Consider the following 22,931-nt stretch of genomic DNA (forward strand, 5'->3'; position numbering starts at 1 on the left):
TCACACACTGTTTGAAATAATATTCTCCCTGGAATGACTCTTGTTTTCTGTGAATCCAAACAGGCTCTGGTGAAATTATGCCAGCTATCACTTGAATACTTATAGGAGGTAACAGGCACACTATCCCACCGCCACCATCTTTTCCCCCCCAAGTGCTGTAACTTTTCATTCCACTAGTCAAGATAAAGTTTTCTCATAGACTCTCAATCAATGACAAGTTTTTATTTCAAAAATAGAAGTCCATTCTTTCATTTGGATATTCTGAAGAACCGAGCTCATCCTGGGCAACCCGCAGGGTGGCTATCCAGGTACTGAAAAGGGAGGCATTTGGTCACCATGATCCAGCAGTAAACTCTTCATGGGTTAGGTTTTGAGTTCTTAATGCTGCTCCTGGTCAATCAGTGACTGTGATTTTTATCCAGACGCCATCCAAGGAGAGCAAGTGTTGAACCATCCTTAACTCATACCCAGATGGAGCAACTTCCGCAGGAAGGCTGGTCCTCCCCAGTAACCCCTGCAAGAAATGACATGGAAAAGAGATTTGCCTCAGAAAAGGTGGGGGTGACTTCAGCCAGCAGGATGTTGAAAGGGAAGGCAGACTGCTCACAGAGCATGATTATTAGCACATAAAGCAAGATTTCTTTAGTGAGGTAGAAAGATCCCGTGACAAGGAAGGGACATCCTGCTTTGGGTCCTGGCTTTGACACTGACTTGATATGTGAGCCTGGATAAGCTGACTCAGTTCAAAAACCTGTATGAAGCCTCTAATACATTCAAACTGCAATCTTCTCTACGCTCATTTGCTCAGAAGTTAAGTATATGTCAGGGTTTCTCAACCTCAGCTCTACTGACAATTTGGACTAGATATTTTTGTTGTAGGGACTGTCCTTGCCTTGTAGGATGTTTAGCAGCATCCCTAGCCTCTGCTCACTAGGAGCTAGTAGCATCCCCTCCAGCGTGACAACCAAATATGTCTCCAGATATTGCCAAATGCCCCCTGGGGGGCAAAATCACCCTGGTTGAAAACCAGTAGTGTAGATATCATGAATTACCTATCTCACAGGGGTTTGGAGAAGTCAAATGAGAGCTTTATTTTTTGGAACAAAGAAGAGGAATTATTAGTTTTTATTACTCTATTTGCTTATTGAATGCCTACTATGTAGCTGTGTTTTATGTGTTATCTCATTAATCCCCATCCTGTGAGGTAGGCAATGTAACTTTCATTTTAAAGATAATAAACCTAAGCACAGAGAGTTTAAGCAACTTGCCCTAGAACACACAGCTAGTAAATGGCAGACACATGAGTCAAACACAGGTCTGACTGCAAAGCTTATGCTTTTAATCACTGTTTTATTTTTCTTATAATAAAAACAAAAGTAAGGTAGCAGATGAAAAAGTATGTGACATGTGAAAGTGATTTACTATGATTATTATTATTATTTATCCAGCAGCTAGAGAGAGCCAGAACATGGAAGACAAAAGGCATGGTCACTGCCAATAATGTAGAGAAGAGGCCATGTCCCCTGTGGGTGGTAGATGTGCCACAGCCTTTCCCTCACCCAGGCAGCCTCTTCCCACCAAGTCTGGCTGAGGCTTCAGAATCCTTCACAGGCTGCCCTTACTAATCCGTGAGAAATGGGACAGCAAGGTGGATCCCGTTTGTCAGTCCTGCTTTGGGTCATGGTTTCTCCCAAAGCTGGAAGGCGCCCTCAAAACAACCACCCTGCACAAGTGGGTGCAATATGCTAAAAGGCATCCTCTACCCCAGGCGATGCACTTACCTTAGCATCATGTTCCAGTACAGGAATGGCATCATGTTGGCCTTCATGAAGTACATGGTAAGTCGCTCTTTGCTCTGGTCAAAGGGAAAGGTTTCCAGTGGCTGACCGTTGTAATCAAACTCAGCAAGAATCACACGGTTGTAGCCAGTCACGAGGGGACACGATGTGTAGCCATCATACTAAAATTGTAATGGGACTGAGTTAGAAAGTGGCTTTTTTCATAGTATCATATAGACACTTTAGAACTTATTATTTACTCTGAGAAGTTGCAAGTTTTTTCTTTTTGTATATTCTAATATTTTGTACAATGAAAAATGGAAATTATATAACAAAAAATATACTAATTCCAAAAATCACTGCCTGTAGTACAGAAACTAAGAAAGTGGCAAAACCCTGTTTCCATGCAGAATGGAAGACAATAATTAGGACAGTGATTCTTCCAAGGCACACAAACCTTCTTCCTTGGGGTTTGATTCTTCATAATCCGAGAAATTGTTCTGTCAAGTATTCCTGACTGGGCAGCTATAAGAGAAATGGAAAAGTCAGAAAAATATAAGCATCCAGATTTTCCATGAAAACTAATTTGCAAATAACTTTCACAGGAACCAGTTAAGAAAGCTCCATTCCCCATCCCTTTAGATTTAACTAGACCACGACCCTTCTTACCACTCAAAGTTCTGGCTGCCCGAAGGGGTTCTTCAGTACACCAAAGGCCCTCACAGATGTCTCCTTAAGTTTGAAACTGAAGAGCCAGCTCCCTCTGGCAATTTTGAATGAGGGGACTAGAAGGGTGGTCCTCCCCAACCCTACCCCGCCTCCTCCTAGGGGTCGATGGTGTCAGCTTGGACTGTGTGCCCAGCATGCCCTAGCCATCTGGGATGTCCCTGTATCCCTATTCAGACAGCCTAGCTTGGTAGCCCCAGGTATATCCAATTAGGCAACACACTGAGCTTTCCTCTCTACTGGACTGCTCTGGCTGAGGCTGGACCAGATATAGACAGACAGACAGATGGATGTTTTTAGTCTTTGATGGCAAGAGTGGGAGACTGCCTTTTTCCTTATGAAAATTTTCAAACTCTGCAGTTCTTGTTTCATCTATCCCATCATACATGAGTTTTCTTTTTTCTTAGAGTATTTTTAGAGCAAATCATAACAATTCACCCATAAATATGTCTGCGTATATCTCTAATAGATGAGGAATTTTTTAGACACAAACACTATAGCATTTTTACATGCAAAATACTACAATAATTCCTTAATATCATCTAATCCTAGGCTGTGCTCAATTTTGAATACTTAAACCTGCCCTTTTACAAATACAAGCAGTTTGTGTCTCCAGAGGTGGAAGACTGGATTTACTTTTGAGGAAAAATAGGTTACCTTTATACTGTAAAATGATCAGTAAAGTGGTTATTTTGCAATCCCTGAAATCAGAGGTCAGCAAATTTTTTCTGTAAAGAAAAATTTAGACCTTGCAGGCCGAGAGGCAAAAATCAAAGATATTATGTAACAAGAGAGAAAATAAAAAATTATATTAACAAAAATTCAAAATATAATAATTTTTGTAATACAGGTCTACTAATGAGAAGAATGGACTTCTTTTTCTTAGGATAAGAAAAGGAGTTATTGTTTCCTACCATCAAATCGATTATAAATGTTCATTGGTAGAAAACGTCCTCAGCCAGCTGTACAAAAGCAGGCAGCAGGTGCATCTGCCCAGCAGGCTGTGGTTTTCTCACGCCCAAATCAAAAGAGAAATGAATTTTTTTTTTGGAATGAGGGAGTTCAAAAACTGAGGAGTAAATAACTCTGTTTAAAAATATAACTAGTTGTCTTCACTGTGGCCCAGGTAATATGCCCTAATGATCATATTTTCCTTTTGGAAAACTTTGTTCCTCTTTGAGGACCATAAAGAGTTTGGAATCTGGACTCAGAAGACCCCAGGGGCCGCTGCAGCAGGGCATCAAGGCCCACAGAAAAGGAGAGAAGTTGGCCAGTGGGTGCCACCTGCTTCCGAGAGGTTAGGCACTCACACTGCCCAGGTTGAAGGTGTACGTGTGTGGAGGCGTATGTGAGTTGGTTTTGTTTCTGTTTTAATCCCCTTCTGTTATGCCCAAGCCTTCGTCAACTTTTGTTAAATGCCACATCCTGGTCTTGGCTGTGCTGTGGGTAATGAAGGCAGAATCTCAGGGCAGGGAAAAGCAGAGGAAGAGGCATGAGCTGCAGAAAAGTCTGATTCAGTGTGGTAAGATGGGGTCTGGCTCACAAAAGCATAGTGGTCCGGATTGAGGTAAGACACCTGGCTGGTGGCAAGTAAGGATGGATTTGTGGAACAAATGCAAGCATGGCCTTGGGATACTCAGGGGACTTGGGGAGAAGAACCTAGTGAGAAATGCAGATCCACTTGGCTTGGGGAGAGCCAGGACTATTGTTCTGTAGACACTACAGAGAAGAGCAAAGAGACTTTCACACCTGTGAAATGACATACAAGGAAGAGCATTCACTGCAGGACTGTTGGAAATAAAAATGAGTTGGAAACAGCACAAATACAAATTAAGTGTGGACTTCTTAATAAATTCTGGAGCAACCATATAACAGAATACAAATTGTAAAAAAAAAAAAAAAAAAAAACATGTAAAAACAACAAAGACACTCTCCACATGGTCAGGGGGAATGTAGGAGCTGAGCAGACGGAAGGCAGGCTGGGAGCAAGACTTTTCACCCATAACTTTTTGTTACCATATTTAATATTATCCATTTGGAACACTGAACTAAATGTATGTTTATCTGAAGTAGGCCAAAAGTTGGGTAATCTGGGCCTCACACACATCACAGGAATTATATATTTTCCACACATAAAATCAGCCGACTCACATTAAGAGAAATGTAAATTCAAAGGGTCACCCCACCGGCTACCCATAAATCACAAAGAGAAAAGACATTTGTACAGTGGAGAGAACCAAGGGGCACATATGACCTGAACCTAATCTTAAGGAAACAACTAGATGATTCTAAATTGTGAAATATTCTACAACATAACTGGCCTGGACTCTTCAAAAATTCCAATGTTATGAAAATAAAGTAACAAATGTCAGAAGGTCTGTTCTAGATTAAAGGAAACCAAAGAAACACAACATCCAATACAGTGTGTGGCCCTTGACCAGCTTATGGATTTAAGGGGAGTGTAGGGAGCAGAAGGGAGATAAAAGGATATTTTTAGGAAAACTGGAGAAATTTGAACTGGATTGTATATGAGATGATTTTATAATACAATGTTCAATTTCTTGGGCACGATAATGGTGTTGTGGACAGAGAGGAGAAAGTCCTTTTTCTTAGGAGATGCAGGTTGAAGTATTTGAGGGTAAAGTATCACAATGTCAAAATTTACTTTCAAATGACTCAGCAAGAAAACGTACATAGAGTGATAAAGCAAATGTCACAAAATATTAATAACTGGTTAATATGCGGAGGGTATATGGGTATTGATTGTACTTTCTTTCAAATTTTTCATAGGTTTGACATTTTCGAGATTAAAAGTTTAGGGGTAATTACCGCTAATAATGAGAAAGATGTTCAGTGGATTTCCTAGAAAGTCTTTCTCGGGTTGACATAGTCAGTGAAAGTAACACATGTTCTGCAGGTGTTTAATTCACACAAAACACCACCACTCCCATCAGCAGGGAGGTCTATGTTTTATAGCAGCTAAAGAAGACAGTTCCTATCTATCGAGGCCAGAATCTAAAAGGCAGTTCTCCCCATCACTGCTGGTGCAGAACATCGAAGTGAAGAATTTAGTTTTCCAGGCTGAGGCCTTAAACCAATCAGGGCACGCTCCACTGTATTTGTCCTAACAGAACAATTTTCTGGTCTGCAAGCTTTCATTGACTTGCATGTGTTTTCTGGGGAAACAAATGTTTCCCCAGCTCTGCGATGTTTCAAGCAGAAGAAAAATTGCCAACTTGTCTGGTGTAAAGGGCGAAGAAGGCCAGAGATGCAAGCGCGGCAGTATGAGAAGTAACAGAATTCCTGAGAGCTGGAAAAGTGGTACCCTCTCTCTAATGCCTCCTCCCCTGTAAACAGCCTCTCTGACCTAGAAAAGGCAGATGAGGTCATGTATTCTTGTGCAAAGCACTCAACAGATACTTTCTTCTTCACACAACACTAGGTTCATTGACAACTTGCATCTGTGTCAGGGGGGTCAAAGTCATTTTTAGGCCACAGAAGTGTCCTCATTATTAATGCAATGCTGTTTGTGCCAAACTTTTGTTTTGGTTATGATGGTGACTTAGGGTGACATAACCTTGAATGGGAAAGAAACATAGCTGTCATCTTACCTACTGCAGCAGCTGTCTTTGATGTCGGAAGATTGGTGCAGTCCCCAATCCCGAACACATTTGGGTATCTCCTGTGCTGCAGAGTTTCTTTATCCACATCCACCCAGCCAGCAGCATCAGCCACAGGACTCGTCTTGAGGACATCTGGTGAGCTCATAGGTGGTGTAACATGAAGCATTTCATACTAAAAAAGAGAAGAACTTCCAAATTTGTGTTTTTTTCCATATTTCTACAGCCCCACAAGCTCTCCTGCCATCTCCCTTACGCTGTACTATGGCTGCACAGAGCACTATACAATTAGTGCTGATACTGATCCGCACTCTCTCCAAGATCTTACATGCTCCCATGCAGTATGGTGACAAAACAACCATTCTCTCGGTTGACTTGGTCTCCCCATAGAGTCCACGTGATCCCTTTGGCAGTAAGCATGGGGGAATCTGAAATACTGGGAATCCAAAATACCTCACTAACATTCTGAAAGAATCCATCGATGTTTCTACTATTACTAAAACAAAGGGGGTGGTGTAACTCAGCCACTCTCTCCCTGACTCTCAGCTGTCGCCTCGTGAAGTTGGGTACTTCAGTTTTATTCTGCAAAGAGGTGCTCAGAGTCCCTGAAATTTGGAAAGGCCACGTTAGGAGCTGGTAAATGAGCATCATTCCAAAATAGGGTCAACTCTCAAAACACATAAGGGAAACCATAGAAACACCAATTTAAGATGGAATAAAGGGTGGTGAGAATATTGGCTAGCACTTTGGAGGAGAGAGGGGTCTGATTGAATACTGGGTTTACTGAACAGTGTAGTGGGCAGAGTGGACTTTTTCCCAAATACCTATACCAAGGTTACCCTTGGCAACAGTGCACTGACCCATCCTGATTGATTTTGATGGCTCATTTAACTTTTTTGTTTATGAAATATTCTTTTTTGTTTATGTAATATTTTTGCAGTTTTTTTATTCTTTTATTTAGTTTTAATAAACTCCATATAACAATTTCAAATTGATTTAAACGTGCACAGAACATTTCATCATGGTGAAAACTTTAGCATCTTAAGATAATCCCAAACTTGTGATAGTCAATAGCCCCTGGTTTCCATAAGGAGGTCCATGCCTTCATCAGGGCTTGGCAATCATTGATGGCAGGGGGAGTTAGGAAGTGACCTCTATTTATTCCCACTCTCAGATAATTATAAGCTTAATTAACCTTCAGGCAGAAAATGTGCTGCAAATGGTCAGTGCTCCTCTGCAAGGTAATATTTACGGGCATGGGTCCCTGAAGCTGGGTCTGTTAACGAACATGCAGACTGAGCACATGTCTGCAAAATAATGGATGGACTGGTCAACAACCATCATCCGCTAAATTATTAAGGCCATGTCTGTAATTCTGCAGTTAACTAGAACCACTTTTTTAGTTGAGAGCTAAATCTTGTTAGAGTCATCTCTATCTGAGTTAATTGGCTTGAGTTACAGAAGTACACATGAGTTCCATAGATCTTTTCTAGAAGGAAAGTTAAATATTTCCACATCATCATTGTGGAGACATGAAGTTTTACTTGAGCTAATATCCTACACAAGAGAAATACTAGAGTCTGCTTTATAGATTTATTGAAAATTAACATTGAGCATTTAGTTGTATGTTGTTCTTTATCCATTCTTTCCATAAACTGTATAAGATAAATAACTTGGTTTTCCTTCACTAACGTAAATAATCTATTCAGAGTAGTGGTTTTCAAACTTTAATGTTTATAAGCAGCATTTGGAAGACTTGTGGAAAATGCAGGCTGCTGGGCCCTACCCCCCCGAGCTGCCAATCCAGCAGGTCTGGGTACAGTACAGGAATCTGCACTTTAACAAAATCCTGTAGTGATTCTGACACATGGAACCTGTAGATGACAGTCTTAGAAGCTCTGGTTGAAGGGACAGGTTCATTTACAATGAAAAATAGAATGCTATTACTCGGACAAATGACTTCATCTTGCACTTGCTTGTCTATAAAGAAAGGCATTCTACCAGATAATCTCCAGAATCCCTTCTCGTTCTAGGACTCCACGATATAAAACAGGCTTAGATTTTTACAAATCTAGGAGATTTGGAGCCGTTCACAAGCTGTCTACAAGTGATCACCGGGTGCATTTAATTCTTTTACAGTGGTGGTTCTCAATCCTGGTTGTACATGAGAATCAATAGCGGAACTTTTGAAACTCTCAATTCTCAGTCCACATCCCAGTCTAATTAATCAGAATTTCTGGGGGTTAGACCCAAGTATCAGCATAATTAAAGCCCCTCAGGTGATTCCAATGTGCAGCCAGGGCTGAGACCTACTGCTTTAAAGCCTTTTCATAGATTTTTTTAAAATTCACATTTTAAGAGTGAAATTGGGTCCAGAAAGAAAATCTCATCTGAAATCTTATAATTCAAAGGAGGCACAAATATCTTCTTTCCTTATAACCCTTTAGGAAAACAATAATCATTTATTTATCTCAGTCCCTGTCTGCAACCTCAGCTATCCACAGCACAGCAGGAACCGAAGTAAAAAAGACTAAATAACAAAATTAAGCTCATGCACTCAAGCTCATACACTTTGTTCATAAAAGACCAAATCTGGGACAGTTACAGCACCAAAATAATTAAGGATGGTAATGAATTATAAACCATTGAGGGGAAAAAAGGAATTCATGAGTTCATACCAATAATTAATTAATTAAGAGAGAAGGGAGGGCTTTTGCTAACAGAATGCCAAGAAGCCTACCAGTAAAGGTGGAGGGAATGCCGGATTGGAAAATCTTCATTTTGCAACCACCACAGTAAAGACTGGTTTAGGCAAAAATCATCAGTGGATGCTAAATCTAGTGGGAAACTTTAATGAGTAGGGAGTAGGGTGTTTGCATGGTCAACAGTGTCTCCCCACAGACTTCTTATTAGTAACAAGGGAGAAAAAGAATAATAATTATACAGTGGAGAAACTAGACCATATCTTGACAGGTGATCAAAATGAACATAATCAATGAGGGGCAGATGAACATAGTGTGCTTTCAAATGTGGTACCCAAGAAAGACACAACGTCACTTATGCAGTATTTCAGTCTAAAAAGCATAGCCTGAAACTAGCCATAAGAAAACATAGACGAACCCAAAATGAGGAACATTCAATGAAAAGATAAAAGCGGTGGGACGGGGGCTGTATTATTCCAAAATGTCAGCGTCATAGAAGACAAAGAAAGGCTGTGGGAATGTTCCAGATTAAAGGAGGCTACAGAGAGACATCAATTAAATCCAACACCCGACTGTATGTAGACTGGGTCTTGTCCTGGAGGGGGAAATACAGTCGTGCGTCACTTACCGCCAGGGATACATTCTGAGAAACGCATCGTTAGGCGATTCTGTCACTGTGCAAACACCACAGAGTGTACTCACACAAATCTAGATGGTACAGCCTGCTACACACCTAGGCTATAAGGTGCTAATCTTAGGGACCACCGTCGTATATACAGTCTGTCACTAACTAAAACATCATTATGTGGCACATGACTGTGCTATAAATGCTATTGAGTCAACCAACAAAACTGGAGTACAAATGGTAGATTAAAATATTGTATCCATGCTAAATTTACTGAATTACCTATGCTGTGGTTATGTAAGAGAATATCCATAACTCTTAGGAAATTTATTGAAGTTTTTCAGGATAAAAGACCATGATGTATGATGGACATAACTTATCTGTAAAGCTTTGGCAAAATTATATTAAATTATATTATATTATATTATATTATATTATATACACAAAGAGAAAGAGAAAGAGATCAAATGATAAAGCAAATGGGATAAAACTCTGTAATAAGTGAATCTAAGCAAAGGTTACATACAGTTTTCTTTGCACTATTTTTATTTTTGCAACTTTCTCTAAGTTTGAGATTACTTCCAAATAAAAGTTTTAAAAAATTATGACTTTGAGTCATCAGAGACATTTTAAATGATAATTAATACACACCATTTAAGAAAGGAACGATGTATGTAATACATTTTAGAAAGAGCTTGCACTAAAAAGCTTAAAATGTGAAGTTTTAATATTTGGAAGATTAATCTTTGGCTCACCTCAAAATTTCTTTTTATGGAATCCTTCATCCTTCTAAAAAATGCTAAATGAATAAAATGTGACTGTGCAGTTTTCTCATTGCTAACATCTTTCCAGAATGATATAAACAAATGACTCTTCCATGCGTGCATCTCCAGATGCCTTTACAGCTTGTTCTTAATCCTCATACACCTCTACAAAAGTACTATTCCCACTTCCCAGAAGAAACAGACATAGAGGCCAAGCCCATACACAAAGGCTAGCTCTTTCCACGTAGGGTGTATCTCCACCAGATCTTCAAGGATTTTAAGTGCTTCCTTTTAGGCTCAGGTGAAAGATGTTTAAAGACAGCCTCTTCCACAGGCAGAAGACACCCCTGTCATTCTTGAACTACCCACAGCAGGGCTATTTCTCACATAAGGTGAGACAGTCACCAAATCCTGCATTTAAGGAAGCGCTTCCTGAACTCTGGGTAATCATGAAGTTGTGAAATATTTTTTGGCTGCTTCAAGTGACTCAATGCCAAGAAAAGTAGAGACACAAAATAGGATAAAAATTCCCTAAATACCCCTAGATAAACCCTCCTCACCTCCCATGGACACAGCCTCTTACCTCTCTCTCTTCTCCACCCATTTTGGTCCACCTTCCCCCCCATCACTGCCCTAAGATGCTCATTGTAACCAGCCTCCTGCAGCACATGATGATGGCAGACAGGAAGGTGGGAGCCATGGTGTCGCCTGCGTCGATGGCATTGTTCAGCTGACCTCTTAACCTCGCCACTCACTGAAATCACTTGGGTCTCTCCAGGTTTGTCCAGATTCTCAAAAACAGCCTCTTGTTTATCGGCTCGGACTTCAATGAGGTTTTGCTTGTAGTTAACGGCGAGGTTCCTCTCCTGGATGATCTCCTTCAGGGCATCTGCATACTTCTTAACCCCAAAAATTGTTCCCAGAGAAGTGTTGAAAATGATATTGGCCTTGGATCGCTTCCCTGTCTGGGAAAAAGGAAAGAATAGAAACAACCAACACCAAAGCATTGCTCCAGCAACCTTTTTTTAACCTAGACAAAAAGTGAAACCCTCAGAAGAGAACTTATTGGCTTTCTCTGTCACTATTTACTGGCAGGGTGAGGTGTGGACCAATCCACTGCCTCCTCCTTATTTTCTGTCAGCGACACAGCAACTAAGTGTACACTGGAACCAGGGGTTGAGGTGGACACTGTTCAGTTAAGGGCCAGAGATGAAGGTCAAGTCCAGGGAAAGATGGAGCTGAATTGTTTATTCATATACTCATTTGTTCATTCACTCAGTAAATATTCAATGAGGTCCCAGGGTTGGCCAGGTCCTGTTCTAGGTGCTGAGGAGGCAACAGTGAACAACACAAAGTTCCATCCCCTTGGCTCGTACGCTACAGGACTGTTCACATGTTTCAGAGAGGCTAGTATTCTCCTGAAGGCCTAAGATCTTATGGCAGCTGGAAGAGAAACTTCCTCTCGGGCCATCCAAGACTTGGGAGAAAAGAGTTATGAACAGAGTATTGTGGGAGGGAAGAAAGAGCTAGTCTCTTCCTCTTCTCCTCTGTTCAGCTCCTTTCAGGATTTGCTCACCTGGATCACACTATTTGAAAGAAGTTAGGTGGGTAAGAACCTCAAAAAAACTCCAGGTTGTGCCAACCCAGAGTTTTCATGAGCCAGAATGGCCTCTCTTAGAAACAGAAATGATGACTGGAACTGTTCCTTCATTCTGCACCCCACAGGGTTGGTGCAGGTTTACAGAACTCAGGTGAGGGCTTCCCAGTGCTGGTTCCAGGCGCACATGCAACACCTCTTCAGTCCCATCTTCCCTCCCCTTCTCCCCACCTGTGCCACCTCTTCAGTCCCATCTTCCCTCCCCTTCTCCCCACCTGTGCCTTTACAGAACCACAGGCTGCTTTGAATCCTGCCACCATCTCGAGTCAAATCACACTTTGGTAAACCAAATGTGAGATCTCACACAAAGGCAGGAGGGCGAGAGCAGATTCCCCACAGCTTCACACCAGGTGTACTGGAGCTGCAGACACTGGCTCTGACACAGGGTGTTTGAAGAATGCTGAGAAAGCAGCCCAACCAAATATCTCTTTTGACTAAGTTTTGTTTCTTTTTTTTTTTTTTTTTTTGACAAGAAAGATTGGCCCTGAGCTAAGATCCACTGCCAATCTTCCTCTTATTTGCTTGAGGAAGATTTGCCCTGAGCTAACACCTGTGCCAATCTTCCTCTATTTCATACGTGGGTCACCACCACAGCATGGCCACCCATGAGTAGTGTATGTTTGCAACCGAGAACCAAACCTGGGCCACCAAAGTGGAAAGCACCAAACTTAACCACTAGGCCACAAGGCGGCCCCATCCACTAAGGTTTGAAGTTCTACATGAACTTTCTATTGCCTTTAGAATTGGCATTTTGCCTATTATATTTCCAAAAATATATATCAAGAGCCAGAAAATATTCATAACCTTGAACTTAAGGTGGAGCAGTTGAGGTCATTATGTATAAAACTAAACAATATGCAACTAATTGTCTAACTATATGGAAATATTTAAACAATCTTTAACATATTGCTCCAGTAGACTTCTATATACACAATAAAAAGTATGTTACAAAGACTATTTAATAACATGCAGTACACCTAAATTTGTATACATAGTATGATTGTAACCATGTTAAAAAAAAAAAAACAGGTATAGGGAAATAATGGAAGGACATGTCAAATTGATGACAGCAGCTATATTAAAGCAATTGGATTATGAGTGATTTCTTCCATTTTCCATTTTATAAAACTTCCAGTTATATAATTTTGTACATATATAATAAAAGTTTAGAAAAGGTAATTTGACACAAATAAAAATGGAATTTTGGCAGTCATTGAATTAGCACCGTCTGCCTCCTTGCCTCTGTCCCTGGGAAGGAAGCATACCTTCCTGAAATAGGCTTCCGATAAATACATGATCTTCTGTGGGGCTCCAGCACACTTGACCGGAGTATTTGGGAAGGTGAAGATGGCATTGCCCTCCTCGAAGTCCTGCAGGGCTTTCCATGTCTTCTCTACTGTCCTAACTGAATAATTGGACCCTATTTTGGGATGGTCAAAACCTTCAGGTAGGCCTTTAATCTGCAACAAAGCACACGAAGAAATTATTTTTTAACAAAAGTGCAAATGGAGTTCTTGTTTATAGGCCTTGTTCTCGGCCATTTCTACAAGCTCTCAAGTATTGTACCATGTCTCAGTACAGTTATTAGCCCCCAGTACTCACACACAATGGAGCAGGCAGGGGGGTGGGAAATCTGCTAAGACCAGAGCTGTGGTGCCTGGAGTCACCTGTCAAGCTGCAGAAAGGGCTTGGCCCAGGGGAACCCCTCTGCCTCCCTGGCCTTAAGACCATGATTGAACATATCTCTTTCCACCACGAGAGTGAGGACAAGAAGCCAGCCACACCTCCTTTTTGGAGAACCAGCTGCCTTACTGGGAAGAAGAAGCATGATAAGCAGAACCGAGAGCCACGTTGTCTGTAATTGCAAACTTAAATTCCCCTTTATTAGGTTGGACAAGATCAAACTCTTGGTAAAGGCAGGTAATTAAAAATACGGACTTGTGAACCCCCAGACCTTGCTTGAGTTCTGGATTTTCCACTTATGAGCATTGTGACCTAACGCTAATACCTAATGCAAATTACCTTATATCTCTAAACCAGTGGGTCACAATGTGGTCCCCAGACCAGTACCACCTGGGAACTTGTTAGAAATGCAAATTATCAGGCCCCATCACAGACCTACTGAATCAGAAAGGTGGAGGCAAGCCCAGAAATGTTTTAAGAGGCGCTCCATGTGATTCTGACACACATGAGAAGCTTTTGTTCATCATCTGTGAAATGGGGATAGAAGTAACTGCTGCATAGGGCTGTTGCCAGGAATAAATGAGACCATGCATGTAAAGTGCTTAGAAAAATGACATGCACATGGTAAGAGCTCCATGAGTGTTAGTGCACTCCTGCCAGGAAGATTAACTGGACACTTGTCTTAAATGTTAGAAGGTTCACAGAGTGCAGTGAAGATGGCAGAGATTGAGTTAAGAGACTTGAGCACCAGTTCTTCCAGCAAGAGCAGGGAACCATCAAAACTCAGTCATCAAGACAGGCTGGTCCTTCAGAACCTCCCAGGCTGTTCTCCAGACTTCAGACTGACCATCTCTGGAGTCATGGACACCTATCCCTCAGGTCCCAAGGAAACAGAGTCCTGTGATCGTGTCTATAACATTCAACGTTAAGAGCAACTATCCCCCTGATTACTGATCATATCTCCCACTAAGTTCAAGTAATTATATTAGCAACCTCAACAACAATTATTTATTATTATAAAATCACCTTGCCTTTTAATGTTTCTGCAGTTTCACACCTATGATAACTTGGATATTCACTATGCTCCTATGAATGGGGTAGGGAAATATTATCAGCCCATAGACATAGATGAGGAAACTGAAATAAAGCAAGTTTGAGAGACCCACCTAGAATCTTATAGAACTAGATGCCAGATGCCCCGATCCCCACCTAGGGCTCTTCCCACAGGACCTCCATATCTCCTCACTATTCAACTCACTATTCAAGAGATAAATAAACAGCTGATCTCTTATGGCCTTCATTGTTTTTCTCTAGTTTGAAGAAGTCATTGCTAAGGGAAAAGGTGCCATAAAGTAGTAACCAAGTCATTTTAGGGACAGCTGGTCATAAAGGGCAGTTTATGGGCCCTCATCCAATGCAAGTGGCCTCCTGGGGAACTCTGAAGCAGAAGGAGGCAGTGAGGGTCAGAGAAAGAGATGAGATCTGCCTCCCCCTTTGCTGAGCAGGCAGCGAGAAGGTCATCATGCTGCAGAGACTCCATGGAGCCAGTGGAACAGACAGACAGAGACAGGTGGGCAGAGAGGCTGCCTGGGGTCCAAGAGAACTCAGATCGGAAATCCAGCCCTTCTGGAGGCCCATCTACACTCCTACCCTGGAGATCCAGACACCTTGGTATCCCCATCAAATAAATCCCCCTTTTTGTACACTAGCCTGAGTAGTACTTTAGGATCTGCAGTCAAAGAGCACCAAGTAATACAGTAGCCCTGGTAACATTACCTACATCCTCTTAGCCTCAGTTTCCTCATCTGTGGAGTGGAAATAAGAACATCTACCTCACAAGCAGTTGTGAGGAATCAATGTTAGATTCCTAGCATGGTCTCTGGCACGCAGTAGAGACTCCATAATAATAGCTACTTTTAAATATTGTTGTTTCTTGGTTTGCTGCAAGAGGTTGCAAATAATTCTCAGCACTGGTCTCTTCCAACAGGCCTCCTCACATGGTACTGGGGCTGCGGGGAGACAGTACCATGGAGATGCGCTGTCTTTGCTGAGGCAACCCTGGTGGGGCTTTTCTTAGAGGCATGGATCTCCCAGAAGTTGTAACTGGCACCTTTCTCTATATTGCCTACTCCACCGTTGGTCCTTCTGTGAGACTCATGACCCATGGCACCAAGACTCAACCTCATCACAACGTTCACACCAATGAATGGCTTCTTCGAACATTCACAGAACACATACCAGGACATTTTTACCACCCTCACCCTGGACATGGCATGATTAGAGTTTTTTAGACAGAAATACACTTCAAGGACCCTTACTGAGCCAGCTCCCCTGGGGCCCTTGCCTGGACCACAGTCCTGCAGTTTGTGACCTGGGTACCACTACACTTTACGTGCTCCAACTGTTTATGTTATCCACAGTGCCCAACAAGCTTCTGGAAATTGTAATTACTGACTTACTCTGTGATATTTTAGAAAAATAAATTTGAATCTCACAATTGTCTGATAGCATCCAACTTCCTAGCTCAGTGAAAAGGGAGATCTAAGGAACTTCTAAGGTAGCTTTATATGGCATCGAGCATTGCATCAGTCACTTTGTACCAAAAAACCCAGCTTCTACACAACAAAACCCAGACGTCCTCCCAGTCCCTGATGAACGAACGGCTGGTGTTCTACCCTCAAAGTCTGCTTAAGCTTTCACAATTGAAATCTTACTTTCAAAGGAGAATCTCATCTGTAATACAGCCAACTCAGCCCTACATAGAAAAGTAGTTTTCTTGTAAGTGTGGAAAAGGCTGCTGTTTTGCAAGAATCTCTATGAGGGCATGGACATGCTGAACTCTGACCAAAGCTTAGAGCTAAAACATATTATCATTGACAGAATATTAGAGAAGATTTTTTTTTAAACCATAAAAAGACTGCTGAGAAATAAAACTAGAAGAGGGTTTCTTAGGACTCTTTTCTTGTCAAAATGAATATAAAGCAGCTTAATGCAGTGTTTGATCTTGGCCTAAGTAGGCCAGCGTAATAGAGAAGTAGTTTAAAACGGTACCTTCTCATAGTCCAGCTGGATTCCGAGAGCAATGATAAGATATTTGTAGGAGATCTGCAACACAAAACAATGTGATTTTAGACCAAGATCCCAAAAGTGGCCACCCAAGGGTTGACTCAGGCCCCAGACACGTGCGGCCACCACCATGTTTCCATTTCTGAATGTGAAGGGCTTGGGGCTGTGGGTGGAGGGCAGGGCGGGAGGGAGGAATGCACGCTCTAGTTTGCCATCCTGCCCACCATTCTCTGTTGCCTCACATCGCACTGCTTTCCAAATATTGTATAACGTGCGTGGCCCCTGAGAGCTTGAGCCTCCTGTGCTTTTACACATTGGAGAGCGATAGCAAAGAAAGCGCAATTATTTGTGTGGTGCTTGTGTTAACACTTTTTCATGTTGAGGCGTGGGAGAATGACTTCCTAACCTTAAAAGACAATCAACTTTCTTTAAAATGTATGGGGCCATGTGTGAATCCCAAGCAAATCTGACCTGTCATACGGACTGGATCAATATCATAACTGAGAAACTGCTCCTTTGAGGGTTATTGAAAAGGATGTGACATAATGTACCTGACCTTATTTAATGATCTGTTTGGAACTTAAAATTTCCCTCTTTAAATATGGGTATTGTGATTATTCATGCTGAGGGCAAAAGCACCCGTATTTATCATGATGGAAATGTGGGTTTAGGATCAGAAGGAAGACAAGTTGAGGTCAGAAAGCGTAAGCAAGAAGGATGTGAATGAGAAGGACTTGCCTAGAAAACTGGAGGTGGAGAATGATTGTGGTGAAGGTCAGGAGCCCAGAAAGAAGCAACAGGTGGTGACTGCCACAATCTTGTACTAAATGGAGCAGCAGGCTGAGCAGATCACAGTTGAAGAGTGAGGACTCCAAGACCCAAAAGTGCTTGGCTCAGGCTGGGGGGCTAAGGGGAGCAAGCTATTGGACAGGTCCTGTCCTGGGATCCAGGAGACCAGCTCCAAAGTCACCTCCTCAGTGAGGCCGTCCTATGACTCTATCCCCCTCCCTGCTGGGCCTTCCCAGGAGCTCCCTCAGCACAGTGTACTTGATGCTCTATAGCACTTGTCTATAGGAGTAATGTCTTCCGTACTACGTTGAACACTCCAGAGGATGGAGGTTAGGTCTTATTCCTCATATCCCTAGAATCTAACGCAGTCACTAAATTAAAGGGAGGAACTCAGTAATGTTTGTTGGATGGATGGATGGATGGATGTATGCTTTCAGTTGTTTGTGAAATACACCATTTATCAAAGTGGATAGGTAACATACACATCTTCCTCTGTGTGATTTGCCTATCCATAGAGAGCTGGTGCCCTGAAATTCCTTATTCTGCAGGAAATTGTATTGGGCCCATTAAATGGCTGACTGAACTGTGCTGGGTCTTCAAGGTATGTGAGGTCAGAGGTGGCATGGGGTCTGGGGGTGATGATCCACAGGCAAAACATATGAACACTGTCAGTGAAAAACACCTTTGGTTTGTTCGTGCCTTGAATGTTTTATTAGAGCACAATATTGATTATTTTTAAGGACTAGTAACAGACAAGTTTAAGATTATGAAAAAAATCATGAAGGGAGAATAAACCCTAAGGTAGCAAAGAACAAAAAGAAAGCCTCAAGCTTCTTGAACGAGCTCCAGTTTCCAGGCCAGATGATCTAAACTCTAAGGAATTGCAAAAGCTTGTAGACAAGCCTCTTGAGCAATTTGAGCAAAACAGAGAACAGTCCAGACCTAGCCAGAAGGCTAAATATGGGCAAGTATTCCCATTTTATACAGGGCGTGGGGGAGGTAAATTCTGACACTAACAACTTAGTAAATGGGATGTTCCTCTATTGCAAAATTCTAGTCTCATCTGCTAAATAGATGTCTCTGAGTAATTTAGAAAAAGAAGAACACCAATATGTGTTCACAGACTGCAAACCTGCTTTCAGTCAGTCAGCAGTCAAGAACTATGCTGGCTCACAGTGGGTCCTCTCCCTTTTTTCATATATTCTTTTAAAGGTAATAACAGCAACATTTCTGGAGCTTTCACCTTGTGCAAGGCACTGCTCTAAGTGCTTTACATGTTTTAATTCATTTAATTCTCACAACAACCTAAGGAGGTAGGTATTATTACTAATCCCATATTCCAGATAAAGAAACTGAGACACAATTTGCTCACAAATATTTACTGAGCACTTCTATGTGACAGATATTGTGCTAGGTAATGGACATACAACATCAAAGGAAGACACAATTCCTACCCCTTCAGGAACTCAGTCTAGTGGGCGAGATGGGCGTTACCAGATAACCACACAAATAGTTACTAAATCACAGAATGCTGTGATAGCATGTCTAGGGGGAACCTGACCTAGTCTAGGAGGACAGGGGAGGCTTGCCTGAAGGAGTCACATCTAAGCTAAAGATGAGTAGGGGTTAGCTAGGGGAAGAGGTGAGCACAGCACGTAAAAATGTCCTGGGGAAGAAGGAGCCCGAGGCATTGGAGGAAATAAGAGGAAAGTGTGCTGGAGCAGGAACAACGGAGAGAGCAGATCCAGATCAGGTCTGGAGAAGGAGCAAGGACCAGTCTCCACAGAGCCTATGGGACACATTCTAGACATATCTCTGGGTCAGGGAAGAGGCATAAACATACTAAAGTCTGGATTCAGCAGTACCTTCAACTCAGTCTTTCACCTTGTGAATAGGATAGAAAAGTGTAAACTAAGAATGGAATGATTTGGTCAATTTAAAAATATTTGCTAAAGAATGTTGATTTATGTAAGCTAGGAAAAGCTCTCTAGGGATGTGTTACAGAATTAAAACCTAGAACTTAAATGAAACCATCCTGAATAATGGATAGGGGAAAAAAGCTAACTGGATGACAGAATTGTGAATCCAAAAGATCCAGGCAAGTTGGGAGGAGGAACTAAAACCAACAAGATGATATCTCCCACGAGATGTTATACGCAGACTTCTGATATCTGTCTGTGGAATAATTTCACTTAAAAAATCTTGGAATAGAGTCCCACCAGCTCACACCGACTTCTTCCCCAAGCCTAAAACAAGACACTACACCTTTCCCAAGGGTCTAAGCCCTAGCTGTCTAAACAGGGCTCAGAAGTGAGAACACCCACCAGTGCCTCTCACCTTGAGAGATAAGACAAGTTTATGCTCCTTAAGACGAGCAGGAACTCAACCACAGAGGGTCTGAGCTATTCCTGCCATGCAAAGGGGTCTAATCAAGGAGGCAGGCCCTGCAGTACCAAAGGGGGGATGGGTGTCATAAGGCACAAGGCTCCTGGTCCCCTGAGCCGGCAGCACACCAGCAAGGGAAATGAGCCACGAAGCTCAGTCTTGTGAATTGAGAACAATCTTGTGTTTAATTCAGTCTGCTCTCCTGGGGACGCTGGGGAAAATAAGGAAGCTCACCAACAGGAGGGAAATAATATATAAAATTTTTTATTTAATTAAAATAACTAAATATGTATGTATGTATGTATGTATTTTAGGATGAAAGAAGTCTGACTTGACAGTGGATCATGTGAAAAAAAGGCCCCCGAGGTTTGAACTGACCTCAAGCCCAGCACGAATCAGCACTGTGGTACATGCTAACTTCACTATATCCCACGGTGGGAGAGAACGGTCCCACTCTCTTCTGGGCTGTTCTGTAGAGTTGCCTACTCTTCCAGGGCCTCTTTCATGGGGGCACTAACAAGCCAGATGACATCTAGAGCAGGGCAGTGACGGGACTGGAGACCATGAAATATGAGGAAGAGTTGAGGAAAGTGGGGACAGGGGGACAATCTACCTGAAGAATAGATTTACACAGACGATAAGAGCCATCTTCAAATAGCTGAAGGGTTTCTCCACGGAAAAGAGAGAAGACGTTCTCTCCTACACCAGAGGAAGGACAAGGAATAAGAAAGGTATTAGGGCCACTAACGCCCTGGGGCCCAAGAGAGAACAAGAAAGAGACTACAGGAAGGTGGGTTCTGACTCGGCAGAGGCGGAACTGCCATATAACCTGTCTGTCTAAAAAAAGTCCAGAGGAATCATGTTGTCTGAGACCTCCTGGGCTGGGGATGTGTGAATACCAATCCATCTTAAACTGAATACCAATCCATCTTAAACTCCACTCTCGACGCCCATGTGCCCCAATCCTAATTACTTAGCTCTATTTTTTTCTCTTTAATATATATCACCTTCTAACACACTATATAATTTACTTACGATGTCTATTGTTTATTGTATGTCCTCCTCCCACTAGAACATAAAACCCAGCGTGGTAAGGATTTTTGTCTGTTTTTGCTCACTCATATATCCCTAAAACTGTACCTAGCTTACAGTTGATGCTTAATAAATATTTATAGAAAAGAGGAAGGAAGGAAGGTAATCTTGATCAGGGTTCAGGGACAGACTACAAACAGTCACTGAACTCCTTGAAATTAGATGCAAAATGTGGTACATGTATGCATTTTTCTAGAGCGGTTTTTATCGGGTGCTCAGAAAGAGCCGTGACCCAAGGAAAGGTTGAGAATGCCCACAGCCAATGAGTCCCTGCCTTGAGGAAGGAGCTGGCCTTGAAAACCTTTCAGATTTCCACCAACTCTCAGATTCTAAAATTCTGTGAAGATGCCAGAGTGCCCAATTTGGAGAGAGAGGAGGAAGGGTATTAAGGTTAATAACACCCTGGAGGCCCAAGAACCACGAGAGCCTGGAACAGGCCGGGTGTTGCATGATGGCTGCGCTGCGGGCCACTGTCCTGGGCTCAGCAGCCGCTGAGGAGGCAGGACGTGGCAGATGGCTTCTAAGCCTGTCTCACCATCCTGCTCTCATCCCCTCAGTCAAACACAAGAGGCAGCAGTTGCTGAAAAACTTTGATCCCTGAGTGGTGATTGTGGGAGGAGACTTCTAGAGGGTGCAGAGCAATTATGAGCCTCCAGCTCCGGCAGCAGCAATTCTCAGCCCTGGCACAAACCTGAGAGTCACTCGGTTCCCTTACAACTCTGGCAGAGCGCCCCCTAGTGTGACTGGGGTGGATATTTTCCAACAGCCCCTTCAGGTAGAGAAGCTTGACTGCTTCAAAGGAAAAAGGAAAGAGATGCCTGCTATTTGAACATGTAGCAGTAGTATTTGTTTAATAAACATTCAGGTGCAAGACACTGTACCTCAAGCAATAGGGCAGATGGTGGGTGTTCAACCACAACTTCCTAGTCATTCATTTATTAATTCAACATCACTCAGTCCTTCCATCTATCCCATCCTCCATCCACCACACACCCTCCCGTCCCATGTGGTATTCAACACGCACACACACACATATATACCACCCTCCCACCATGAAGCTGTCCAGTTTGATAACCACTGTGCATTTAATACAAGCCCTCAGATTAACAGAACCCAAAGGAACCTGGTGTTACCTCCTTGCCGTTGTCTGTGTGGATGCAGTTCTTGTCTGGGTTCAGCTCAACCACTCTAGCTTTGATCCATTCTACACCGGATGGAATCACACTCACGGTGGGATGGAAGGATGAGGACAACTGTTTGGCACCAGCACCCACCAGCGTCCAGATTGGCTGGTAGAAATGTCTCTGAGAATCAAAGTATTTGGAGATTCATTTCAATTTGATGCTGATCAAAAGGGTCATAGCTAAAGCTTCATGAGCTAGACTCTCAATTACTCCCTCCTACCTCTTGGCGCATTGCACAGCAAAGTCTCCAGGTTAGCCCTCCCCAACTCCCTCCCATCCCCCACCCAGTGATGTCTCCTATTGCGTTAAGCTCTGAAGGGCAGTCACCGACGCAAGAATTTTGCCGAGATCATCCAAAAAAGCCATAAACTATCCTTAGTAACCATTGTATTATTTATTGCTGAAAGTTGACTTAGTGTTTAACGTGTACATATTATACATATACACACACATTACGGATACGTTTATGTCCACAGATATAAAGAAAAATTAAGCCCAGCAGCCTAAATATGGTTCCTCAGAAGTTTGTGGGACTATGGTAAGTCTGAAAAATTTACAGCCACTTCTGGGGATCCTTGAGACTTCACTAACTTCCAGCTGGGTTTCCCAGGCCCACGGCGGACCGCAGGCACTCCCTATCAATGCTACCAGGCCCTCTTCTCCATTCTCGGAGCTTTTACATCCAAAGCCAGTGGGCACCAGATCCTATCCCATAATGCAACAAATGTCCAAACCTCCACTATTTTCTGGAGTTCTCTTGCTTCAGATGGGCCACTCTTGATCTAAGTTAGTTGTGAAAGTTCTAGACTCAAGAGCAAAAACTAGATTGGTTTAATGGCCTCTGAGAATTCCAGTTGACT

The 22,931-nt window shown here is 42.5% G+C and overlaps 1 protein-coding gene across 4 annotated transcripts in view; it reads right to left on the bottom strand.

The window, feature by feature from the left end:
- Positions 1–201: 201 nt before the first annotated feature.
- The window catches only part of SQOR (sulfide quinone oxidoreductase), a 44,729-nt gene continuing 21,999 nt past the window's right edge, over positions 202–22,931 (bottom strand). For 3 of the 4 annotated variants that reach the window (XM_070581172.1, XM_070581161.1, XM_008524834.2), the window contains exons 3-10: positions 22,021–22,191; positions 16,607–16,660; positions 13,138–13,332; positions 10,971–11,180; positions 6,116–6,299; positions 2,236–2,303; positions 1,782–1,960; positions 202–514 (exon numbers count right to left, since the gene is read on the bottom strand). In XM_070581172.1, coding sequence (XP_070437273.1) covers positions 457–514; positions 1,782–1,960; positions 2,236–2,303; positions 6,116–6,299; positions 10,971–11,180; positions 13,138–13,332; positions 16,607–16,660; positions 22,021–22,191 — 1,119 coding nt within the window. In that variant the 3' untranslated portion in view covers positions 202–456. Of the gene's footprint in view, positions 515–1,781; positions 1,961–2,235; positions 2,304–6,115; positions 6,300–6,336; positions 6,730–10,798; positions 11,181–13,137; positions 13,333–16,606; positions 16,661–22,020; positions 22,192–22,931 lie in introns of those variants that run through there. The other variant, XM_070581180.1, reaches the window with a different exon arrangement.

This window comes from Equus przewalskii, chromosome 1, assembly GCF_037783145.1.
Source record: "Equus przewalskii isolate Varuska chromosome 1, EquPr2, whole genome shotgun sequence".
Taxonomy (NCBI): Eukaryota; Metazoa; Chordata; class Mammalia; order Perissodactyla; family Equidae; genus Equus; species Equus przewalskii.